Below are 26669 nucleotides of genomic sequence, written 5' to 3'. Positions count from 1 at the left end.
GTCTTGGCTACTGTAAATAGTGCTGCTATGAACATTGGGGTGCAGGTGTCATTTTGAAGTAGGGTTCCTTCTGAATATATGCCCAGGAGTGGTATTCCTGGGTCATATGCTAAGTCTATTCCTAGTCTTTTGAGGAATCTCCATACTGTTTTCCACAGTGGCTGTACCAATCTGCATTCCCACCAGCAGCATAGGAGGGTTCCCTTTTCTCCGCAGCCTCTCCAGCATTTATCATTTGTGGACTTTTGAATGATGGCCATTCTCACTGGTGTGAGGTGATACTTCATTGTAGTTTTGATTTGCATTTCTCTGATAATTAGTGATATTGAGTATTTTTTCATGTGCCTATTGATCATTTGTATGTCCTCCTTGGAGAATTGTTTGTTTAGGTCTTCTGCCCATTTTTGGATTGGGTTGTTTGTTTTTTTCTTGTTAAGTCATATGAGCTGCTTATATATTCTGGAGATCAAGCCTTTGTTGGTTTCATTTGCAAAAATTTTCTCCCATTCCGTAGGTTGTCTTTTTGTTTTACTTATGGTTTCCTTTGCTGTGCAGAAGCTTGTAAGTTTCATTAGGTCCCATTTGTTTATTCTTGCTTTTATTTCTATTGCTTGAGTAGACTGTTCTAGGAGAACATTTTTGAGATGTATGTCAGATAATATTTTGCCTATATTTTCTTCTAGAAGGTTTCTTGTATCTTGTCTTATGTTTAAGTCTTTGATCCATTTTGAGTTTATTTTTGTATATGGTGTAAGGGAGTGTTCTAGGTTCATTGCTTTACATGCTGCTGTCCAGTTTTCCCAACACCATTTGCTGAAGAGACTGTCTTTATTCCATTGTATGTTCTTGCCTCCTTGTTGAAAATGAGTTGACCAAAAATTTGTGGCTTCATTTCTGGGCTCTCTATTCTGTTCCATTGGTCTATATGTCTGTTTTTGCACCAGTACCATGCTGTCGATTACTGTAGCTCTATAGTATTGTCTGAAGTCTGGGAGCATTATTCCTCCATAGGCTATATAAAATTTTAGTGGTTATCCCAAATTGTGTCTTCCTTGTTAAAGCAAAAAAATTGAACTTTTTTTTTTCTTGTATCTTAATTTTTTAATTGGAGTACATTGTAGCTGACGTGGTGTGTTACAGAGTTTTTTGTTTGTTTGTTTGTTTTTTTAACATTTTTTATTGATTTATAATCATTTTACAATGTTGTGTCAAATTCCAGTGTTCAGCACAATTTTTCAGTCATTCATGGACATATACACACTCATTGTCACATTTTTTTCTCTGTGATTTATCATAACATTTTGTGTATATTTCCCTGTGCTATACAGTGTAATCTTGTTTATCTATTCTACAATTTTGAAATCCCAGTCTATCCCTTCCCACGAAATCTTTCAATTCTTAAATGTTAAAAATATTTTTTCTGGATCTATCATATATGGGAACAGTATCCTTCAGGTGCATTATTATCAGAGTTCACCAACTCTGTAGGCCAGTTTATACAATTTTATTTCCAAGAATATTTAGTGAACAAGAGATTCTTTTTACGTAGCTTTGAAATTTTTGATGATGCTTAAAACCTAATATTGAAAATGATTGGAAGATTGGAGATATACTGTAGCATCAACTTCTATTTCATCTTTCATTAACACTTCACATTTACCAGATAAAATCAGACTGTTTTATATCCCCTCCCCTTTTTTTAAATCTTGATAGAAAATCAGCCATAGTAACGCACTTCACCTCAACTGTTACAAGAGCATAGAGTTAACTTTTTTTAAAAATCTCAAGGCATTCAAATTTCCTTAAGGGATTTTAGAAGTAATAGCATAAGGACTGTGAAGTTAGAAAGTCCTGGGTATATATCTTGGCTCTGCTATTTAACCTCTATGAACCTTAGTTATTTCATTTGTAAGCTGGATATAATGTTGCCTATCTCATAAGGTTGTTAGGAAGATTAAAGTAGATCATGTGAATTTAATACAACAGTTCAATAAATGGTGGGATTTACTAGTAGAGCGCAAATGATTCAGATATTACCTAATCATATTCATTATTGATGAATATGATATATAAATTTCTTAAAACTCTTCATCTGCTACAAAGTTTAAACTGTCTAATGTAAAGTACTATTTTCTAAAATGATTTTATGAATGCTATTATGATATGACACTTTTATAGTTGGAAGTATTCTGGTCAAGTTTGCCAGCAGAAGAATGCATGACACGACATGCTTTCTGTATCAGTTACCTATTGCCACAATAATGCTAGGAAACAGCCAACCACAAAACCTCGGTGGTATACAACACTAAGCATTAATTATTCGTGCAGATGATATGGAGTCCACTGGAGGTAAGTCAGGCAGTTAGGCATCTCTGCTGTTCTTGACTGGGCCTTTTCACATTTGTGGATTCACCTGGCTCCATGTGTCCCAAACTCCAGCAGCCTAGCCCGAATATGTCCTCATAGTAACAGGCAAGGCACAAGACTAAAAGTATTTCTACTCTTTCAAGTACACTTTCAGACTTCTACTTGCATCATGCTGATAACATCCCATTGGCCAAAGAAGATCACCTGGCCGAACTCAGAATTAAGTCACAAGAAAATATATTCCACGTTTTAATGAGAGGAACTGCAAAGTCACATTACAGATGGCTGGGAAAGAGGGAGGAATTAATTGGGGCCATTAATTATGTCAGTCTATCCTAGTTTCATACATTTGTCCTTAAAAATAATGAGAACAAGGTTGTCCTTTAAACCCATTGACATTTGGTACTCTTTTTATTTAGGGGATTTAGTCTCTTTTGTACATAAATGAAAATATACTGGATTCAGAAACTACTATTTATAAAGCTGATTGAAATACTAAGTTTGGGGACCTTGTTCTATTTTGGGTTCTTTTTCTTTTTTTATATATTGTGTGATTTTTAAGACTGAAGCTAAATCACTATTTTTACAGATTAGTGGTTACTTTCCTGCTAAGGGAGGAGTACATGAAATGTGGAAAAAAGTACTTATGTTAGCTTCTGTGATGAGGGAAGCATCATTTTTGTTTTGTTTATGGGATCATATTTGATGAACTGCTCTGGCAGCTTCTAGGTGAAGTGAATGTGACGTTTTCTGGCACACCATTCTCCTACTTAGTATCTAACCTTCGGCAATTTTCTTAAAAATTATGTCCTTCATGATGATACCAGTTTCAAGGTTACTGTTTGTAGGTTAGCAGTTATGTAAAGTTGTTAATAACATTCCTTGAAATTTTGTGTTTTTCAGAAATAGCCAGGCAAGCAGCACAAATAAAACTTTTGAGAAAACTGCAAAAGCAGGAACAGGCTCGGGTGGCCAAAGAAGCTAAAAAACAGCAAGGTGGGTGATTTCAATGGTAGCATAAACTTGAAGAGTGAGTGTTGGGCAATGCTTAAGAGCCATCTCTTCTTCATTTCTTTTCTGATGTTATCTGTGCTTCGATTTTTCATCATAGCAATAATGGCTGCTGAGGAGAAGCGAAAGCAAAAAGAACAGATAAAGATTATGAAACAACAGGTATGTTTATGCATTGGAACTGATTCTTAAAACACAAGCATTTTCTTGGGGATCTATTGTATATTTCTATATGTACATTGTTTTCATTTTGATTTCTGAAATTATTGTATTTCACATTAATGTTATGTATCATATTTAGAAAGTTGTCATCTTTCATTAGTTAAAATTCATTTCATTTTAAAACAAAGTCTTCTGCTTCCAAGTTTAAGAACTAATTACCAAACAGTAAATTTATATAAATACTCTTAATATCCTGCTAGACTTTGAATATAGTTGACATTATGAACAACGTTCAAACTTTTTAGTGTATCAGTAAGTAAAGATTGTTGCTTAAATGCTTAAATTTTAATTAGAAAAGCTTGTTCTAAAGAATGTAAAATACTGTGAAAAATTAAATTCAAGTTGTATAGAATAAAGTTTGCCTCCATTGCTAGTGATTGCTTTCAGAGTTACTAAAAAATTACAACAGTCATCCCTTAGTATCCACAGGGGATTTGTTCCAGACCCCCATGGATACCAAAATCTGCAGATACAAGTCCCTTATGTGAAATGGTGAATAATTTGCATATAACCTATGCACATCCTCCTGTATACTTTGAATCATCTCAAGATTACTTACAATATCTAATGCAATGTAAGTGCTATGTAAATAGTTGGCAGCATGAGGCAAATTCAAATTTTGCTTTTTGAAATGTTCTGGAAATTGTTTTTCTGAGTATTTTTGGCCCATGGTTAGTAGAGTTTATGGACGTAGAAGCTGCAGATATGGAGGGCCAACTATGCTGCAAAAAATAAAGAAACCATCATTCCAACAGCATTCTACTGTATGTCTACAATATCCCTCCTTTGTGTAGTTTTCAAAATTAAATATAAGTGATTTTTAAATTCTTATAAAGTATTACATGACAAAATATTCAACTCTATTTAAGATGGGAATGTGTGAACTACTCTCCCATCTCCGTATATTCACTGTAATCATTAAAGCAGAAAGTAAATGAGGATAACTACTGTTCTTTAAAAGTTTTTAAATAGCAAGTAGTTATTTCTGAGTGTGAAGTTAATTGTGTTTTAGAAATAGCTGCTAAGTAAATGGCCTAGGTTGGATTTGATGTGGCTAACTCTAAGGTTCTTTCCAGTGTTGACTAAAACAGTGTGATTAGAAAGAGTTGATATGGAATTGGGTTTCAGAATTTAGTTTGTAGTCAGGCAACCTAGAATTAATTGAATTTGGGCTCCACAATTTAAGAGTTTTGTGACCTTAGACGAATTACCTAACCTCTAAGTCTCTACTTCTACTGTAAAAGAAAATAAACACATCAAAAGATTAAATGAGGTAATGAATGTGAAGTGTCTACCACAGTGCCTGGCACAAAACAAATGCTCACTTTTTAAAAGATATAAAACACCAAACTGTATGTTAAACTCTTTTACCATAATTTAAAGTGGTCAGTTATAAACTTGGATTTCTCCTTAGTTTGTTCATTGTCATTGCCGAAAACACTGTAAAGATGATTTATAAATATGTAGTCTAATGAATGCCTTTATTAAAATATAAGATTTGCTGCATATTACATATATATATGTAAAAAGAAGTCCGTATCTCATTTTAAGGTGGAATATTGCTATTATACTTTTCTTAAAATAGCTTATCCTATTTCTTAATGGCTAGAGATACATCAAATCTTACCAGCACTTAAAATTCAGCTTAGTGATCCTGAAGTGTTGGAGTAGCTAGAACCTAAATATGCATGGTTTTTGCTGTTCATCGACAAAGCATTGGGGTCCAAATGCTCCAGCAACATTAATACAAATGAGCTGATCATAGATTTTCATCAAGATATTTATCTGAAGCTAGTTTCACAGTACCATCTGACTTATTCCTTATTGCCAGCAAAGTGAATTGAAGTATAGCATAAGTCTACTCACATAGTCAGTTACATAATGCCTGTTTTAAAGTCAGCATTAGACCTAGAATAGAATAGAATAGTAGCATGTGCTTCTGGATTATGTTTTCCACTTGTAGGCCAATATCACCGGATAGTCCTCCAGGTAGTATTCTGGAAACTTACAGAAGCATTATTATGAAGCAGAAGGAACAAAAGCATTGGAATATGATGGGCTCTATATTCACTATTTGATTTAAGGCAAAATACTTACTCTCTAGGAACTTCAGTTTTGCCTTACGTAAAAAAGAAAACAATTTCAACTCCTTTTTTATGATCAATAAGACATTTTTTGTAAAGTGCCCAGTTCAGGGGTTACTCAATATTATAAGGTAAACTTGTATTATAATAATTTATAAATATTGTTTATCTCTGCTAATGCTAATGATACCACTACCAATACACATACATATATATATATATATAAATCACTTGGACAGTTAAGATAAACCTTTAGACTAAGTGCACTTAAGATGAAGATTCCATACCTATCTATGTGCTTCAGAGAACAGTGAACAGCTTTGCTGACTTGAGAACATACCACCTTACAGGACTGACAAAAGCAGAAAAATTACATCAAGAGTATGCTTTACTTAGGTCTCAAGTTCTAATCTAAATAAATACTTCAAATATGGATCAAGTACAACCTTCTCTAAGATCTGAAAATGAAACAAAAGATACACTTGGGTTTTTATTTTGGGCAAGCTGTAATTAATATTCAAAACCAAGATAGGATTACCAATAGCAAAATCATAGAATGTGAGCAGTCTTCTAAAATCAGAACAGTAATTCCAGAAATCTTATTACCCTGCAGTAGACCCCTGCAAGGAACCAAAACATCAGTGTGCAAAAAAAAGAAATGTTTAACAACATTAAATTATAGCTTGAAAGGTACCATGAGCATCTGGAAATTGGAACAGGTATTATAATATACAACAGTATAAAATGTGTTGGCTCTGGAAATCCTAGGACAAATGCAATTTACTAGTAGGAGAATGTAATGTAATATTATGCTATTCACCATATGAAGTAAGAAATTATAATATGGCCATTTTTAATATTAATCTGTTACAATCTTGTGGCAACACATACATTTTTAAGCATTTTAAATTTATTCATGACATAATGAGAAAGGGCAAACACCTTTTCCTATTTTATGCAAGAGTAGTTATTTTTTGCTCAAGATCATCCAATGAATGACCATAACTCAGGACTAGCCTTAGGTTTTCTGACTCCTGATACACTATTTTTCTATTATTCTGCCCTATATTTACTTCAAATAAGTATAATTGTAACTGCAAGTATTTGTAAAAATTCGCAGGCTAAATTAGTTTAATCAGCTTCATTTACCTAGTTTCCATATACTTATTTAGCATTTGTATTTTACAGATTGTTTTGATAAATTTTATATAATCATATTAATTTAACATGAACACATATATGATGTTAAACTAAGTAACTAAAATTTATATCCATCATGGGCAGCCTTTGGTAATTCTGTACTTACATCTTGAATTTTTTGATTCTACTTAAATATTTTTCACCTAGATTTTTAGTTTATTTTATTATCTTAAATTATCATAATTTTTCTACAGGAAAAAATTAAGAGAATTCAACAAATCAGAATGGAAAAAGAACTTCGAGCCCAGCAAATTCTAGAGGTAGAATTCTTAAATGTGATATAATTAAAGTAATATAATCATATATATTAAAGTCTGCAAAAATAAAAATCTTACATGTTCTCATACAAATTAATATGTCCATCAGAAATTCTCTTTAAGCGTAATGCATAGAATAAGACTTTATCTGAACCTTTTTTAGCAAACTCATCCAATCCTAATAGTAAAATAAGACAAAAGAGAAAAAGAAAAAGGGAGAACCTCTGAAAAGTCATTATAGGTGTCATAAAGTTATTGTGCTAAAACTCATGTTCTTTACTTTTAGAAAAGTCATTAGGACTTACAGTCAGATATTTACTTTTAATTTAAGAATAAAATATTACAAAAGTGAAAGTAAATTTAAAATGTAGAAACAGTTTAACCAGCTGATTTTTCTGGTTTCTAATGTACCCTGCTTCCCCACAAGCTGATGGAATAGGGCCAGAGGGCATATATTGGCATCAGCAGAAATAATAGCCAAAAGATAGCAAGGGAAACTACAGAAAAATTCAACCAGCATATATAGGAATTCAAAAGCCTAGCAAGAGTCTGTAATCTTTTAGTTGAATAGCAAGCAATTTTCTACACCTTAATAGCTGAAAGGCATTACTCTACTGAACTGTACAGTATAATAACTGATGTTCAGAATAATTGCCCCAAGTCATAAAGAAAAAGCCAAATTATGTTTAGTATACTGTGTCTAAGTAGGCATATATCTCAAAATTATTACCATTCAAAATAGTGAAAATAAACTTTTAATGTTTAAAATTACTGTAACCTCTCAGCTATTCAGGTAACTATTGCTATGTAGAACAATTTATTCCCCGAGGGCTTCAAATAGCTGAGGTTTCTATATTACAGGATTTTTCCTTCTAGAAAAATTTCCTTACCCATTTCAAATTAGTTTTAAAAAAACTCAAATTGAAAATACTCCTATCTTAAAATAAATTGACAGTAACTACTAGATAGTTATGAAACTACTAGATGGTTAATGATCTTAAGATTATGAAGTGCAAATTTGGTATCATGATCTTGTTATTTAAAGTATACTTCATAAATGATTACAAGTTTCCATTCTATTTTTTAAAAACCTTGGATTTAACCACAATATACAGTTAGGGAAAAATCAAATTTAATGTGTTCCACTTAAAATAGCTAATAAGTGGATTTCTCTACCTCAAATTTCAAGTATTAAAAAAATTCAGTTAAAGTGGACATGTGCATTTTTAAATGTTACTGATTTATTCTTTAAGTAACTTTTATTTATCAGTTTAAAATATCCCATCTTGTAAATTTTTTACAGTGGTCATGTTTTACTTTCTAGAAATCAGAAAAAAGGCAAAGTTACATACAATAATTTTTTCTGTGATTAAGTTTTAATGTAAAATACCATAAACACTCAATTACTTGAGACTTTTAATAGAATTTAAAGAAGACAAGAAAAGCTAATGTACTTTATCTTAATGCTAATCTATACATTAGAAATGAAATTAGTATGTTAAATATAATATTAACTAGGAAAATCTGTAATTGTAGACAAGAAAAGCTAATGTACTTTATCTTAATGCTAATCTATACATTAGAAATGAAATTAGTATGTTAAATATAATATTAACTAGGAAAATCTGTAGTTGTCTATATATGTGTTACATGTTGTTCTGTGCTTTGTGAAAGGCATGTAGCTCCATTTTCAAGTCATAGATTATTTTCAAGCTGCAGTGGTGCTGTTGTATGACTTTGAGACCTGTTTTGCATGCACAGGCAAAAAAGAAGAAGAAGGAAGAAGCGGCAAATGCCAAATTATTGGAGGCTGAGAAACGAATAAAGGTCAGTTTAGATGAGAATCAGTTTTCATTTTTCAAAAATAAAAACTACATGATGTTATACCAGTACCAATTATATTTTAAAAATAGCTGTCCTCAAAATGACTCTTAAAAAAATGTTTAGCACAGAAATAACATGTATATAGTGTGTGCTTTTATTTTATGTATTTTTAAAATTTCATTAAACAGATTTTATGTGATACTTTGAACTCTTTAAATAGCAAAATCAGAAATTCAGAGTATTGCATAATACCTGTATATAGTTTTGCTGGATAAGTAAGATCTCCCCAAAGCTATTTTGTATCATTTACATTTGTGTTTCAAATTATGTCCCAAATCAAATTCTCTCCTTAGATTATAACTTTCTGTTTGTTAATGGTCAGCAACTTTTTTAACTATTAAAAGGTGAAACGCCTACAGAAACAAAACCCTAACTTTATCAACTATTATTTACCAATAATAAAATTAGCCATTGTTAATTAATGTAATTTAATGTGTTGTTTGGGGATGTTTTGGTTTTGATTTTCTGGCATGAAGCATAAGGAAGTTGGACCTTCTGACCCCACCCCATCCCTGCCATGCACACATTCCACCCCTTACCTTCCACTTTTTCTGATAATTGTTTACTGAAATTAGGCAGCCAAGCGGTCCTACTGGTTCTGGAAACAGCCACCACAACTATATATTATAAAGCCAGGGAACTGTTTGTTATCTTTCCTATGTAGACTTTGTTCTTTAGATTTCTACTCCTTTTCTTGGCTGCCTTTAATATTAATTTCATTTATATTTTACTTTTTTTATTATTGTATTATTTATTTTATTTTGGGGGGAGGTATTAGGTTTATTTATTTTTAGAGGAGGTACTGAGGATTGAACCCAGGGCCTCATTCATGTTAAGCACATGCTGTACCATTTGAGCTCTACCTTCTCCTTCATTCATATTTTACCTTTATAAAAATATGCAAATTTTTGATGACATTCACAGAATTGTTTGCATTAAATGCCACCCCTTTGGGATGGTGCCCTGAATCATAGGTAGGCATAAAAATCCCAAGCTTATTCCTTTGTCTCTTATCATTCTCATTCATACACAGTGTATAGAAATGATATAGATGCGGTTAATCATAGAGTATATTTAGGGCTTTCTATTCAGAACACAAAGAATTTTAATCAACTAGATTTGAGGTTTGCACCACTATATATTTTTTTTTAAGTACCAGTTGTATCTGATATGCTCTGACTATCTAGGTAGTCAGTTCAGTGAATATGCTATTGAAGTGTGCTATTAGGTCATTGAATTTTAATCTAAAATTTTAGCTCATATCATACAGTATTTTATGTATGAGGTAGAATCGTATGAAGTTGCCACTTTATAAGTAAAAAACAATTGGATATTTGCAATTTCGTATGGTTCAAACTAAGGGAAGACTGTCGAATTTCAAGAAAGGAGCTTTTAATATTTGTAGCATGTTCCAAAATTTCCCTAAAAAACACATATTAAAACTTTCTTATTTTTAAGGAAAAAGAAATGAGACGACAACAAGCTGTTCTTCTAAAGCATCAGGTCTGTATACATACAGTTATACAATTGTTAACATGTACATTTTATAATTTTTCTTAAGTCTGTTTTTGGAAAAATCTTCAACATATTTCTTAAAGATTTCCAGTATAATTCCTGCTTAAATTCCTTGCTTTGGTATTGGTGTCTTTTGGGGGGTTAAAAATTGGTTTCATGACTCTGTGATTTCTGTTTCATAATGTTGTGCCAACTCTTTCTACCAGGAGTTGGAGAGGCATAGACTAGATATGGTATGGGTATGTTTATTTTTGTACATCTAACACCGCATTGTGATTTGGTTGTGATATGGTTGTCATAGCAATGCATAAAGTGTAGCACTGGCTGCTGTCATATTACATACTGCTGCATGGCTTTACAGCACAGTGCATTGCATACATCTGCTTGTCTGTCTATAAAGAAGTATGATACATCTCCAAGATTTGTAACTGAATTGTGCAAGCCTCACATAAGGCTGCCATCTAAAAATTTACGTTACTGATGTCACAGTGAATGTAGGATCACTATACAATTAGACACAATTATGATCCATATTCTCTCATCATTCTAGATACAAAACTGCCATTGACTACAATGGGAATTTTGAGTTAGGTTGATGAGAGAATATGAAATATGTTCTAGTTTTATGGACATATTTTAGAAATTTTTAGAAATTCCCCTTTGAGGGGACCACATATATTTAAATAAAAAGAATTGATTTAATATTACAACTACGTGACTTTTTATTTTTGAAATAAAATGAGACTATCAGAGTAAGCTAGTGCTTACCTTATTTTCACACTGTGCCTTTTATATGACACATACTAGCCCACGATGCGGCTTTTGCGGCTTTAAATAGCGCATCAAGTGGCAGACATCAGTAAATAGGAATATCCCATTTCATTGATATTGGTATATGAACCATGACTAGTTTAAATTGGTATAAAAGCTTTAAAAAAACCTTTCTGTCGGTGGCTTATTGGATTTACAAAATGATAGTGTACTTGGCAATAAAAATAACTAATTCTAAAACCATGAAGTGAAAGTGACTCTAAACCAATTCCTGCCTGATCTAAAAATTTAAGAACAACATGATCTTTCATTTGATTGGCTGTAGTACATATTTGTGGTTTTTCTAATAGCAGATGTAAGGTAACTGACCTGTTCCAGCCAACCATTATGCTTTTTGTTCTGCCAGCTTTTGAAGGAGCATCACAACTGACCATAAGTAAATCTTGTATGCTTCTGTTTACACTGTCTCCATGTTCATTGCTTTACCTTTTTGCTTTTGATTGTTCTCGTATTTGCTTTCTAAACCTGAACTAAAACATGCACAGACTGGCCATTCTTGTCTTATATTTAGTATTTACTGTGACTTGTCTATAAATGCTAAACATGCTATACTGAGTTTTGTTTTGTTTTGTTTTGTTTTTCCATTTGAAAATCAAACTATTAACTATGGATGAGTTATATTGCTAATTTTATCTGGCCTAATAGGAACGAGAGAGAAGGCGACAACATATGATGCTTATGAAAGCTATGGAAGCTCGTAAAAAAGCAGAAGTAAGTGGATGTTTCTAGAAAAATATTACCTTGTCATAAATTAATATTTTTTCATAAAGCATTGGCTCTTCTAAAGATAAATTTTTTCAGAGTATGAGTTTGTCATGATTTACTGGCTTTCATAAGCAAACCAAAGGTTAAAGATAGTAACTAAGTATTAGAACACAAAAGAATGTAGGAAGGATTCCAATGTATGTTGTTAATTTTCTTGGCTGAGATTTTAATTACCTTTTTTAAATGTAGTAAATGGCATTCATTTGGATAAAAGTAGCTATTTCTTACTGTGACCAGAGTTTCACAAAATTTATGTTAAAGCATGCCTAGACAAGTCCTGTATGTCCTAATTCAAACATTAGTTCAACCATGGACTTCTGCCCTCAATTGTTCTTTAGCATTCTATGTGTAAAATTAGGCCTAAGTACTGTCCTTGAAATAGACTTTTATCGTGTAGCTCAGAATAAGAAAATGATTGAAATAAATCAAAATGAGTTTATCTGAATTTTAATAGAAATCAGTTAAAGGTTAAAAAATATTCTACAAAGGAATGCTTTCTGCATTAAAACAGTTGAATAGAGGTATGACCATTATAACCAAGGCTTTGGAATTTGAGAGACTCAGACTCAGGCTCTAAACCAAGTTGCTTTACCTCTTCAGGGTATTTCTTCTTTAAAATTGAGATAAAGATTCTTACCTCTTAAGATTGTAAGATTATCAAGCGAGATAAGCATTTAATAAATGACAATTAATGAAAATGAGACTATTTGTTCTAGAAGTTGAGAGCCCTATATTTCAGTTTTTTGGCCTATCTCTGGCTTAAATTATCATTATAGATATCTGATATGAAGACACAGTATGTATATTGTTTAGCAACCTGAACATGGTAACCGAGTTATCAGAATTTAAATTCTGATTTCAGTACATTCCAGCTATATGACCTTGCGCAAGTAATTTAACCTCTCTGTGATTCAGTTTTTTTATCTGTAAAGTAGAGACAATACTAATTCCTATTTCATAGGATTTGTAGTGATGATTAAATGGGTGTGGATCTATATAAGAGTATGTGTGAAGTTCTTGGAACAATGCCTGGCACCACATATAAGTTACTGATTATTACATAGGTGATGGCTTTGTGGACTGGATCTAGCAAGATGCACAGCCAGCATTGGAAACTACTAACATAGTTTACCTCTAAAGTCTCTTCCAGCAATTACTTTCTGTGACTCTCCTAAACCTTATGGAGGTTCTACCCTAACATTTTTTTCTACTCCTTTTTTTCCCTTACAATTATCCAGGCCCATTGACACGCTCTACATCTAACATAATAAGGGAACATATGCATGGATTTATAACCATAATCTCTAAAAAATGACCAGCAGGGAAGGAGAGAGGTAACAAATTCCAGGAATGGGCTGCTAACTCTGTTCCCTTCTGAAAGCAGTGGTGAGAAGAGTAGAGAAGGGGAAAAAAATCAGAATGACAAGCTCTGATTCTTTCTAGAGCTTCTGGTAAGAGACATACTTGGCAGGGAGAACTTGTCTCTTGAGGGATTTTTCCAGGTCTTTTTCCTGATTGATTCCCTTAGTGCCATCTTACCAGATAGGAGGAAGTTAGGTTGAGCTTTTAGAATTTGGGAAGGGGAGACTGAAGGGAATAGTAAGAGTAAGATCATCTGAGGGAGTGAATGCCCAGGTCAGGAGGTACCCAAAAGACCCGAAAGTCATGACCTCTTTCATTGGTTTTTCATATTTGCCCTTGTGGCCTAGGAGGAGAGTAGGAGAAGCTGCTGAAGAGAGCTGAGTAAGATCTGAGTTGAGTGGAAGGTAGCAGCCACGGGATAAGTGAAGCTAATTAAAATGATACCTTCTGAGAATCCCCCAAGGCCCAAGAGCACCTTTCATGGGAAAAGGATGTACCATTGATCAGACAGAGTGAAATCAGGGACAGCGCTTCTACTAAAGCTTAGAAAGGAATATGAGAAACGAGTACAACTCTCCCTCTTCCAGCTACCTTCATCTGCAGTAAAAAGGAAACATGAATAGCATACCAAATACTCACTCTTCAGTCTGAAATATTTAGAAGTATAAAAACAAGTATCAACTAAAGTGAGAAGGAACTAAAGGAAAATTAACCCGCCTATATTGGAACAATACAAGTTCTTGATAGGGCTAGTCACATCAAGCAGAAGTAATTAGAAGACAAATGTCAAGGCAACCATGCCAAAATATTAAACCAGAAATTACATATATTTATACATTTGAGTGTGTACATGTATACATAAAGTAATAGCTTAAAGCATATAACTTAACCTGTTTTCCCTGCTTTCATTCTTGCTTTCCTCAGCACTCCCTATGCATTCTCCACAGAGCAGCCAGAGTGAGCTTTTTAGAAAATAAACCAGATCATATCTTGACACTATCCAGTGGCTTCTCATTGCAGTTGTAATAAAGTCCAAATTCCTCACCGTGACACATCAGACTCACATGCTCTGACCTCTGCCAGCCTCTCCAGCTCTACCTCATACAATTTATACTGTTTGTACTATGTCCCAGTCATTTTTATCTTTTTATTATTCCTAAACAAATGGTCCTTACTGTTGCTGTTCTTCCACCAATTAAGGGGTTCTTATTTCTTGTTCAGTTATAGATCAAATGTTAATTTGTCAAAGAGGCCTTTCCAGAGCACCTTAATTTTTCCTTTTCTTACGCTCCACCACTGGAACTCCATTCTGTTATCCTTATTTATTTTATACTTGTTTATGGTCTATCTTCTCCAAGACTGTAAGATCTGTGAGAGCAGGAATCTTGTCTGTCATGTCTGCCATCATATCACCAGTGCTGTGATGAGAGCCAGGTTTATAGTAGATGCTTAGAAAATTATAGTTGAGTGAATGAATGAATGAATGAATGAGTTAAAATGAATGCGGCAGTTAAAGTGCTTAGAAAACAATTGAGGATAAAACAAAATCATTAAAGAAAGAGTGCATTATTATTTTCTGTCTATATAATTCTCTTTATATAATAAAATTGTTTTATTCTAGGTGGTTTTCTTTTTTTTAAGTTAAACACTTAAGGACGTATTATTTAAAATAACAATACAGTAACATATATCACAAATAATCTTTTCAGAATGTTTGAGAGAATCCTGTAGGTAAATTCTCTCAGAGTAAGTTTAAGTAATTCTTAAAATGTTGTCATCTTCTGGTAACTATAGACCTGTGAACAGGACTAGATAATTTTACCAGTTATTCAGATTTTAAATTGTGTTCCTCTATTGAATGATACCTATAGATCGTAGTGATCAACTAAGTATTTTTTAAATTTCTTAAACTACTATTGTGTGCACAGCATTAAATTAGGTACTGTGGGAAAAACAAAAAATATTAAAGATGGTTTATATCATATCACAAAGATAAAACTTAACACTATGAACAGTTAAGCAGTTACTAGGCATGTATTTTTAATGATAATCCAAACTTTCACAAGGTCTGCTACATAAACTTGTACCTCAGTGACTATTAACAAAATATTCCTATGTGTACTTGTTCATTTCTTTATTATTACTTAACATGCACAAAATGTAAGTAGTCTAGTGCCAATAATGAGTTTATCTTGGCTTCATATTCTGTCTCTTGTTACTTCCTGATAGCTCACTTGCAATTTTTCTGTTATTAAAAGAACAAACTTTATTGTAAAGTTAAAGCCATATGATACTTAGGTAGGGCCAACTCAAAATTCTGAAATGGCCTATGTGTAACCCTTGATTCTAAACTTTAATACCTTTAGATATTTAATTATTAAATTGTGAAGAAAAAACAAGATAAACAAAAATACAGATGTTATGGGTAATGTTTAAAGAATTCTGAGGTTAAAAAATTAATTGTTTTTACCTTATTAATTAAAAATCTCCTGTAACATCTGGAATTACTCCAAGAAACTCCCCATATTCATCAAAGCAAAAAAGATTGCACAAACATCACTTTTATGTTTCTTTGTATACACTACACTGATCTTACTTTTTGATTTAGTGTTAATATATTTTTCACTAAAAACATCCAAAATTTATATTGATTCTCTAATTCAGAAATCTGATTTCTCTAGTCTTCCTTTATATAAATCTATAATTAGTAAGAATATTCAGATATATAAAAATTAACTTGCCTGTTGTTATCATATTAATTTTAAAGGTCATTACTGTATCACCTTAGTTCACAAATGTTTTTATAATATAATGTAAGGAAGAATAATCTTTAGCCTCATGAATGAAAAAGGCTTATTTTCTAGTATAATTCAAGTCTGATGAAATATATCTGCTTTCATTATTACTTATCACTGGAAACTTAGGTTGGTTTTAAGTAACATGACAAAGTAGCTCAAAATCTCCTGTTTCATTTATAAAAACTTCAAACTATGCCACATACAAATTCAAACACTTTACTCATATTAGCTTAATAAACATCCATAGTAATCATAACGGAGTCTTTTGTGTATCTCCCCAAGGATCTATAAACTGCAAAATGCTGTTAGACATGCATGTACTACGGAATGACTATGTCAGCACTTCAAGAGACAAAACCATAAAATAGAAGAGAGTAGTCCAGATTTCAGAAGTCAGCTAATAAACAATTTGAAAGCAGAAAAAATGTATAACCTTCTCAATGATTCAAGTCTTGAGAACATTGTATAATCCTCTATATTTATACTAAACATTATTTAGTGAAAAATAAAAAGTAGAATTGTGCATGCAGACAGTTGTCCTTGAACAAACTCATTTTTGAGCTGAAGACATGGTAAACATGCCTATGTGACATATTTGTATATATTGTGCTTATTTAATGTACTTAAATTTCAATTATAAAATTAAATCATCCTTAAAAACATGGAAAATGATTTTATATTAACTATGCAATAAAATGTTTAATGTCATATAGCAAAGTAAATTCTGGAAAAATTGTCATCAATGTAACTTAGATACATTAAAATCTCTGACTGGAGAATTATTAACAATTTTAATTTTAATTTAGGAGACATTTGTATAATAGTAGCTACTCTAACAGAATTTAATGACACTTAATCTAAAGTAAGTACAGACTTTTGTGTAATATTTTGGTGGATTTTAAGAAAATGTGATAACTGAGAAGTTTTATTCTTTTAAAATGTTATTTTATACCTATGAAATACAATAAAATATAATATAAATAAAATTTTATTAAAATATAAGATAAAGATTTCTATTATCACATGATTCATAATTTTTTCATTTGTTTTGTTTAAACTTAGTTTTTATAGTATTTTGAGTATAGAAATAGGCCCTTTAAAAAAAATTACTGTGTTCTATTCACACTCAGCATGTGACATAAAACAGTATCATTTTTATTCTTTATATCTGTCTTCTATGAATGATTTGTAATATTAATCTTATTTACACTTTTATTGCTCCTACACCCTGAGGTAAATCTGTGTCTCTTAAATAATATTTATGTCTTTGAAATTTAAGTATGAGTTGTTGTCAGAAGAAATGTAGTCTCCTAATTATGCCCAGAACAAACACCTAAGAGACCCAGTAGAATCATAAAACATAAGAAACATAGGCATCTTTGCAACATGGTCTCTTAAAAATGGCCTGTTTTGCAATCTAATAAGTTGTAAAACTTTATAATAACAGATCATTCTACCACAGTCATTGTTCGAGGTTTAAACTTCTATAACTCTAAAATAGAATAAGTTTATTTATGTATACATTTGTTATTGTGCCTTTGGTTTCTGGGGATACTTTCATTTATGCTTTTCAGAGTCCATAAAATAATCTTTTTATGTGACTAAAAACTTCTTTTTAAACTTTCACCCTATGCATCTTAGGCTGTTTAGGACAATATACATTTAATGCATTTGCTATCAAAAGGTATTTCAACTTTGAAATGAAATGTAAATGACTTATTTAAGATATTAGTAATATTTGATATAGAAAATTCCAGTAATATAATTAAGATGATAAAAAGATGTTTTATTATAAATGATGTGTATGCCAAGAATCCACATTTATTTCAAGAATTTCTATATCTAGAAAACTAGGCAGAGATGGGAGAGAGCTGGGAATGAAGACCAGAAAAACTGGGAGGAGGCAATCTAATTTGCTTGTAATTGTTTATAGTTAATCTAAAAATATAGTCAAGAACTATATATTATAGTCATTTGTGGTCAGTCTAAGTTATTGTCCTGAAATTTAAGCAATGTGGCATTTGTAGATTTAATCATTCAACAAATTAATAAGTGCTTAAATAATTTTATATGCTAAGACATATTGAATATGTCCATTAGAGACATATGATAACTATTATAGTTGGAAATAAGAACAATATTTAGGCCAATGGGAGAAGAAGGTTGAACTGATACAGGCTTGAGTATCAGAGAGAAAAATAAAGTCATTAAAAGTTCTCTTGAGGTGTCTGGCAAATTGTACTGGTGGGAATTTAATAGATCAGTAAAGAAACAGGTGAATAAGTTAGGTCCTCTGACCTCTAGCTCACACTCCAGTTGGAGAGATCAACTTTAAACAAATAATTGTCACTGAGTGCAATAAATGCTATAGTAAGTTATGTGGATGCTCAAAAAAAGGCAAATGTTAAAATTCCTGAAATAGCTGTGGGAAAAATAAAAACACAGGCTTTATTTTTGTGTAAAGGAGGGGGTTCTGTGCATTCCAGGCAGAAGGGATGATATATACATAAGTACAATGTTGTAGTTATCAGGACTTGTGAGGTCGGGGAGGGGGAAGGTACAAAGGGGTTAGTCAATTTTAACCTTGTGTATACACCTCACCTGGCTTTTTTGCTTCTGCTTCTCCTCCTCTTCCTTTTCCCCTTCCTCCTCCTCTTCCTTCTTATTCCTCCTCCTCTTCCTTCTTATTCCTCTCATCCTCATCATTATCATTATCATCCAAGCAATGCCTCAGAACTGGTTCAACTGCCTCCTCAACATAGGTGTATCACACAATGTGACAGAGTGTGGGGGATGCTCTGAGAATCATGAGACTGAGGGGATCCTAGAAGCTCTGGTTCTCTGAGAGTCATTTTGTACCAGAACCACAGGATTTATATTAGTCCCATGCAATTCAACCAAATTCACTAAATAAATTAGTGAACAAATTCATTAAATTCAGGCACTCCATGTTTCCCTTAAAGTATCTCATTGAGGAAATGATGCTTGTCTTTAAGTAATAAAGGTCCTACAAATTTCTAAGGTTTCTTGAAAATCTCCATTTTATCCTAAAAAAATTGATGTCATTTTTACATTCTGTTCCCCATTATGGCCATACTTTTTTAAATGGAAAAATACTGCATATCCTTAGGTAAGAATGATATCCAAGAATATAAGACATATTTATCTCATGGTATCAAATGCTCTCTTAGCTCATTGTCTGTGTATCACTGAAGTGTGTGTGCACTCCCAGACTGCCTCTAATGTGATGTTGGCACAGTGAAAATAACATTAGTGTCATATAGGTCCTTTCTCTCTTTTTGAAAAGAAATGATAACCATTCTCAAAAGCTCTTAGTGAAGTAGCATAGTCTCAATTATTGTATTTATGATTACTACTAGAAACATGATTAAAAATTCTGGGTTTGTCCTATATAGTAGAAAATTTTATACCGGCTACTTTGAAATTTGTAAGAGACATTTAATATGTTTTTTTCTATTGGTGATTTTAATTCATGATTCTGGTAAGTGACCAAAAAGTTTCTTCTCTTTTTTGGAAAAGTTCTTAGAGCAACATTTCATGTGTTTAAAATTGAAACTCCAATTCTGGGAAGTAAAATTATTTTACCAATGATAATTTGATTTGGAAATCTATGCTGCATTGTGGGAATGTTACATGTTAATTATGTATATTTTCACGTCATTAGAGCCTCAGAAACTGATTTTAGTATATAATTGATAAGACTAATTGTAGAACCTTTTTGGTGTCAGTAATTTCATAATATAGCTTTTAAAAAAAAATCATTTCCCTCCCACTGTCTGCATGAATCAGTAACCCAGAAATTTAGAGGCAGTAGAAAAAAGAGCAGAAACTTAAGCATATCATATAAAAAGGTCCTCATGACCCAATCTCTGGCTCTGTATCATAATATTCAGCAGCAACTCAACATGCAACCTACACTCAAGTCTTGAAACTACCAGCAATTTCTCAGACACACGGTGCTTTCTCAACTCTGGGCTGAGAACGTACTTCTCCAGTCCTCTCTGTCTTTCCCTTGGCACGCTCTCTCACAGCATTCAGTATATTGTCTTATTAGTGGTAATTGAAATGGAGATGATAAAGATACGGGCAAAAATGCTAATATACTACAGGAAGCAACAATGCTGTGTTAAAATTATGGGTAAGAGCTATAATTAGGGAAGAGAATTAAGAGAAATTGATCATAGGAAGGAGGTGGTAGTGTTTAATTAGGATTTAGACATACAATATGGAAATAATGACCTTCTTGATTAAAGTGCACCAACATTAGGAGATAAGGAAGCAGTAGATGTTTATCAGAAACAGCAAATAGTTTGACTGAATCTACATAGAATATAAAAGTGGGAGATAACATTAGAAAAGAAGAGGGTCCTGAATTCAAAAGTAAGGATTTGAACTTTATTTTGCTAAAAATAAAGAAAATTGAAAGATGTATGAGGTAGTAGGTTAGAATTGCCTGTTGAATCTACCATTAATTCTCCTCTAAATAAGAATTGTGTTTGATTAGATTATGGGCAGAGGGCAGTGACTTTTCAACTCACATCTGTCAAAATGACTATTACCAAAAAGACAAGAAATAACATTTGACAAGGTTGTGGAGAAAAGGGATGCTTATGCACCATTGGTGGGAATGTAGATTCATGCAGCTGCTGTGGATAACAATATGGAAGTTTCTCAAAAAATTAAAAATAGAACTACCATATGATCCAGCAATCCCATTTCTGGATATTTATCCAAAGAAAATGAAAACACTAACTTGAAAAGGTACATGCACCCCTATGTTCAGTGCAGCATTATTTACAATAGTCAAGATGGATGCAACCTAAGTGTTCAACAGTAGATGAATGGATAAGAATATGTGGTGAATGTATACCCACACACACACACTAACACAAACACACAGGAATACTACTCAGCCATAAAAAAGAATGAAATGTTACCATTTGTGGACCTAGAGGGTATTATGTTAAGTGAAAGACAAGCACCATGTGATTTCCCTTATATGTGGAATCTAAAAAGTAAAACAAATTGAACAATCGAAAAACAGAAACAACTCATAGATAGAGTAAACTAGCAGTTGCCAGAGGGGAGGGGGAATGTGGAGGATGGGTGAAATAGGTGAAGGGATTAAGAGGTCCACTTATAAAATAAGCCATGGGGATGTCATGTCAGCATAAGGAATATAGTCAGTAAAATTTTCATAACTTTGTGTGGTGACAGATGGTAACTAGACTTATCGTGGAGATCATTTCATAATGTATAAAAATACCAAAAAACTATCTTGTACACATGAAACCAATATAATATTGTAAGTCAGTTATACTTCAGTTTAAAAAAAGAATTGTATTTGAGTTATGACAACAAAGTAATGACACTGATATTATTATAGAAAATCACTTTACTTCTTCCAACAGAATGTCATGCCCTACCAGAGGGAAATAGGACGATTATTTCCATACTGTTGCCATTACCCAAAATATTTTTAATGCTTTTGGAATTGGCTTCGGAACCCATTTTACATTCTCTTAAGTGTTGTGTATAGCGATAAATAATATTTTTATTTCATCACAGGTGTACATCTTAAGACTAGCTAATTCACTTTGAAAGAACTGCCTTTGCAAATTCAAACATATTGCTTCCACTTTCATACTGCATATCTTTTCTTCCTTCCTGGAACTACACAGAAATTTTTGTTAATTCTAGTAACTTTATTTTATAAATATTTAGTTACCAATGTGCATTTTATATACCTGCTTTTATTAGTATTTTATTCTCATATTATAACCTTGGAAAGGACTGAATAAATTTTGAATGATGAAATAATCTGGATTGAATCTAATATTGATATTTTGTATATGTATGTGTATGTACATCCAGTCATAAGATTATTTTGAAATTCAGAGGGTGAAAACACTGAAAAGCAAAATGAGTCATTGTTTCTATGTAATTCCAAGTCTATTCCTCAACCTCCTAAGAGAATTTTGTTCATGGAAATAACACTTTGATCGCTTTTTAAATTTTAGCTGGAGGTTTTTTTGATATATATAATGATTAAAGCAAATATGTGGATATGGTTTTCTTTTTAAGGAAAAAGAACGGTTGAAGCAAGAAAAACGTGATGAGAAAAGGTTAAATAAAGAGCGTAAACTAGAGCAACGAAGATTAGAATTAGAAATGGCAAAGGAACTAAAGAAGCCTAATGAAGACATGTGTTTAGCAGACCAAAAGGTAATTTATCATGTAAACCATTTCATTAATAAATTTAATTTTTCCTATTTTCTCACCTGATTCCTTTGCCAGAGCTGCTGTTATGAAAGCCTCAGCAGTGGATTTCCATGTCTAGGTTAGTCTGCCTTTGCAGGATGGCCACCAATAACCTCTCTAGAGCCCTCTGCTGATAATGGCAGTTATTAATATATAAATGGAGCACTGCAGACCTTTTTAATTTAAGCAGAAATACTGCAGAAACCTACAAAAATAAGTTATAAAGTAGATAGGATTTCTGTGTTTCATTTGGTCCTTCCCAAGCATTTAGATACAAAGAGATCTGACTCCTCCCCATGCCTCCACAGATACTTAAATAAATTAGGGTTTATAGTCTATAACCTCCTAGAGCGCTTTATTGAGGCTAGCTAACTTTTGAGTCTTTTTACTACATGCCAAGCACTATGCTAAGTGCTTTAAATGATTTTTCTCATTTAATCCTCACCACAAGACTGTAGAAATGATATTTGTGCCCATTTACAGTTGCATAAACTTGAGACACAGAGAAGTTAAGGAACTTGCCCAAGATTGTACAGCTAATAAGTGGCAACTTGGACTCAAGCCCCAGTTTGTTAAACTCCGGAGCCCATACTGTTTATGATCCTGAAAGCCAAGAAATGTGTCTCACCAAAGTACCTCATGTGTGTTTTCTCTTCCATAATGCTTCACAGATTTGTAATGTTGCTGAAATACATGAAAGTAGCAACTTGGAAAGAGCAAAATCATCTTGATAACTGGCATGCTTTCACATACTTATGAGTAGAAATCCCATTTGACTATAGTTGAGAAGATAGTATGCCTCGAAAATTATATCAATAATGCATATCATCTCTGTAATACTAATCTCAATAGTAGACTGTTATTCTTGGTCAGTTGCACCTTTATTTACTTATATGCCACATTCATCTGATACACAAATAATGATTCTCTCCTGTTTATGAAAACTCTTTTCTAAAGTGCTTGAAGCAAGCTTTTAGTATCCAAGTTGAAAACTTAATTATATTAATACTCTATTTATTTACTTAGCATAATTGCTTTTAAATAAAAATGAAAGTATACATACTAGTTTTAGTCATGTTTAAAATTCCCTAAGCACAGAATGGGTATACTGATTAGTTAACACATTTAATAAGCTCATAGTGAGCATTTTTTAAAATCCTAAGTGAGCTTTATTTTTTTGCCAGTCCTAAATGATCTCTTTTTAATTATAAGTGATTCTAAGTGACCTTTTATTTTCATTTAAATCCATATACACTATATCAAATATATGTCAGTGCATTTTAAGCCTTACTTTTGTTAGCTTTGTAAATAAATTTTTAGAATCATATGGAAATGTGTATGTCTGATATGGTTTAGGAAAAAAGAAGACTCAGAATTAAATGGTTTTCATATGTAACAAAAGATTTGTATGGAATCAGCAATTATCTATAGTTCTATGTTTTCATAAACTATTAGTAGAAAAAGTCTTTGATTAGTTATTTAAGTAAGTGCAGAGTGGAGGGACATTTTTAAACAAGGATTGAGACAGATAAAAAGAAATTTTATAAGCCACATTTTTTTCCAATCAAAATTGAAAGTACTATTATTGAACCCTGTTTATGGACAAAAATGTTTTTAATTTAGATTACCTATTTACTTAATGTTTAAAATTTCCACAACGACTGGTAGTACAATTTAGTCATTGAAATGTAAATATATGAGCATATTTGAGAAGTAGCAAAAGAGGCAGCTGTCTAGTTTTAATACAGAAATTCAATGTCTCACTATATACAGGAAACCTAAAGACTGACAGTTGGAATATTACTGGGTTCTAGATAGGGTCATGGCTTCTAGTCATGTGAACTAGTAATTAATCAGCATTCATTAACCAAAGATGGTAGCCCTCTCTTCAGCCATACAGCCCACTGGTGCACACTCTTAGATTCCAAGCTCCCAAAAAAGGTGTGAATTATATATTGGTCTCCATCACTAGAAGAAACTATTGCATATGCCCTACGAAATATGTCCACAGTAAAGTACTTTTGAGATACTTCTTATGTTTTCTGATTTTTGCTCCAGTTATATAACCCATGTTTTGTCAATATGTAAGTTAAAATTAGTGTTCTCTTTTGTAGAGCTCTACCTTCGTGTTGAGTTCAACCAAAATTTATTGATGGTTTCTTGTGTTCAGGATCCTATGCGTAGTACCATGGGATTATAGAAATGCCCCCAGGGAATTTAAAATCCAGAGGGAAAACCACTGGAAAGATAGCAGTTTATTTTACTTCAAAAGATATAAAATCATAACTTCTTAAATTATTTTTTCTTTCTTTCATTTTATTTTCAGCCTTTGCCAGAGTTGCCTCGTATTCCAGGACTTGTTCTCTCTGGAAGTACATTTTCAGACTGTCTCATGGTGGTGCAGTTCTTACGAAACTTTGGTAAAGTTTTGGGCTTTGATGTGAATATTGATGTTCCAAACCTGAGTGTTCTTCAAGAGGGATTGCTAAATATAGGGGACAGCATGGGTGAAGTACAAGACTTGCTTGTGAGGCTCCTCTCAGCTGCTGTATGTGATCCAGGTCTAATTACAGGATACAAGGTAAAAAAACATATATAATTTTTAAAATTTGTACTCTTGGTGCATTGATAGCTGGCTTTAGCATATTAGCAGAAGACTGTGTACACTGATCCAATTTTTTTCTACATTATGTCTCACAAAGTTAAAGGTAGATTTGCTTCAGGTACAGTTGGTACAAACTTAGAAAAACTTGGTTCATGAAGCCTAAGGGATGTAAATCATTCCCAAATTACTTTTTTTCCTTCTAACTTTTGTCAGAATCCAAGCTGATTTCCCAGGAAATACCCAGTGATATTCAGCAAAGCAGAGAATTCCTAATTCATAAAGCAATTAGAACTTATGCCTACCTTCTGAAATTATACTGTGTTCTTTCTGAATCACTGTGAATAACTGAGGCTAATCAAGGCACCTACAGACTAGTGTGTTAAAACTCTGTACTGCTAAGCGAATATGCAACGAGTTCAAATTTATCTTAATTCCAATTAAGATACACATTTCAGTCAGCTTTGCTCTAGATAATATTGTAGAGAAAGAAGCTTCCAAATTCACCTGTTACTTTTTTCCACCATCTCCTTATTCATTCAGTGTACCAGGCGATAAAATCCATGACACCAAAGAGCAAGAAAACACTGTAATAATACTCTTCAACCTCTCCCCCCACACCACCACTGGTAAAGCCTGGAAAAGCTTAGGATAGTTATTATAGTGAAAGAGAGTATGATAAGACCGTTTTTATCCACAAGTTTACATATTCACTCTTCTCCCCACCTAACTTTTAACGAAGGGCTTGAAGAAGAAATAGGAAGATCACAGGTACTTGCAAATTTGTCTATCATCTGTGGACTGTTTTTATCTCCACTTCATCAGAAATGTGAATGAAGCCTTTGTCAGTAATATCTAACTCATATAGTATCAATATTTTAAAGTCTTATTGTTTGTATGTTATGTGTCGTTATGATCAATACTGCTAAAAATGCCAAACTTTTATAGGCCAAAACAGCTCTTGGAGAACATTTGCTGAATGTTGGTGTGAATCGAGACAATGTTTCCGAGATTTTGCAGATTTTTATGGAAGCACACTGTGGACAAACTGAGCTTACTGAAAGCCTGAAGACTAAAGCTTTTCAGGCTCACACTCCAGCCCAGAAAGCCTCGGTTCTGGCTTTCCTGATCAATGAACTGGCATGCAGCAAGAGTGTGGTGAGGTAGGCATATGCCCAGACATTTCCGGTGATTCTTTTCCATTTGGAAGTTGTTTAATCACAAAGAAATACAAATTTCTTATAGAAAACTTTAATGTTACAGACTACTACAAAGAGAAAAATTAAAATTATACTAATCTCACCACTCAGAGATGCTACTACTAATAATAGTTTAATATATTTCTTTGTAGTCTGTTGAAAAGCATTTTTGAACCATAATGTATCTAGTCTTTGTAACTTATTTTATTTAGTAATTTTTTTTTATCAGTATACTGAAATGTAAAAAGCTTTTTCTTGCTATGGCTTCAGAATCCAGCACTGTTGCAAGA

The 26669-nt window shown here is 32.5% G+C and overlaps 1 protein-coding gene across 14 annotated transcripts in view; it reads left to right on the top strand.

Moving 5' to 3' along the window:
- Positions 1 to 26669, top strand: part of BAZ2B (bromodomain adjacent to zinc finger domain 2B) — a 297477-nt gene that overhangs the window by 226306 nt on the left and 44502 nt on the right. For 6 of the 14 annotated variants that reach the window (XM_072961031.1, XM_031678451.2, XM_072961035.1 and 3 more), the window contains 10 exons: positions 3271 to 3363; positions 3479 to 3540; positions 7079 to 7144; positions 8903 to 8968; positions 10484 to 10528; positions 10747 to 10779; positions 12017 to 12082; positions 22402 to 22542; positions 24905 to 25159; positions 26129 to 26343. In XM_072961031.1, coding sequence (XP_072817132.1) covers positions 3271 to 3363; positions 3479 to 3540; positions 7079 to 7144; positions 8903 to 8968; positions 10484 to 10528; positions 10747 to 10779; positions 12017 to 12082; positions 22402 to 22542; positions 24905 to 25159; positions 26129 to 26343 — 1042 coding nt within the window. The remainder of the gene's footprint in view (positions 1 to 3270; positions 3364 to 3478; positions 3541 to 7078; positions 7145 to 8902; positions 8969 to 10483; positions 10529 to 10746; positions 10780 to 12016; positions 12083 to 22401; positions 22543 to 24904; positions 25160 to 26128; positions 26344 to 26669) is intronic. The other 8 variants (XM_031678464.2, XM_031678462.2, XM_072961036.1 and 5 more) reach the window with 2 other exon arrangements.

The sequence above is a fragment of the Vicugna pacos genome, chromosome 5 (genome assembly GCF_048564905.1).
Source record: "Vicugna pacos chromosome 5, VicPac4, whole genome shotgun sequence".
NCBI lineage: Eukaryota > Metazoa > Chordata > Mammalia > Artiodactyla > Camelidae > Vicugna > Vicugna pacos.
This window is presented reverse-complemented; position numbering and strand designations above follow the sequence as displayed.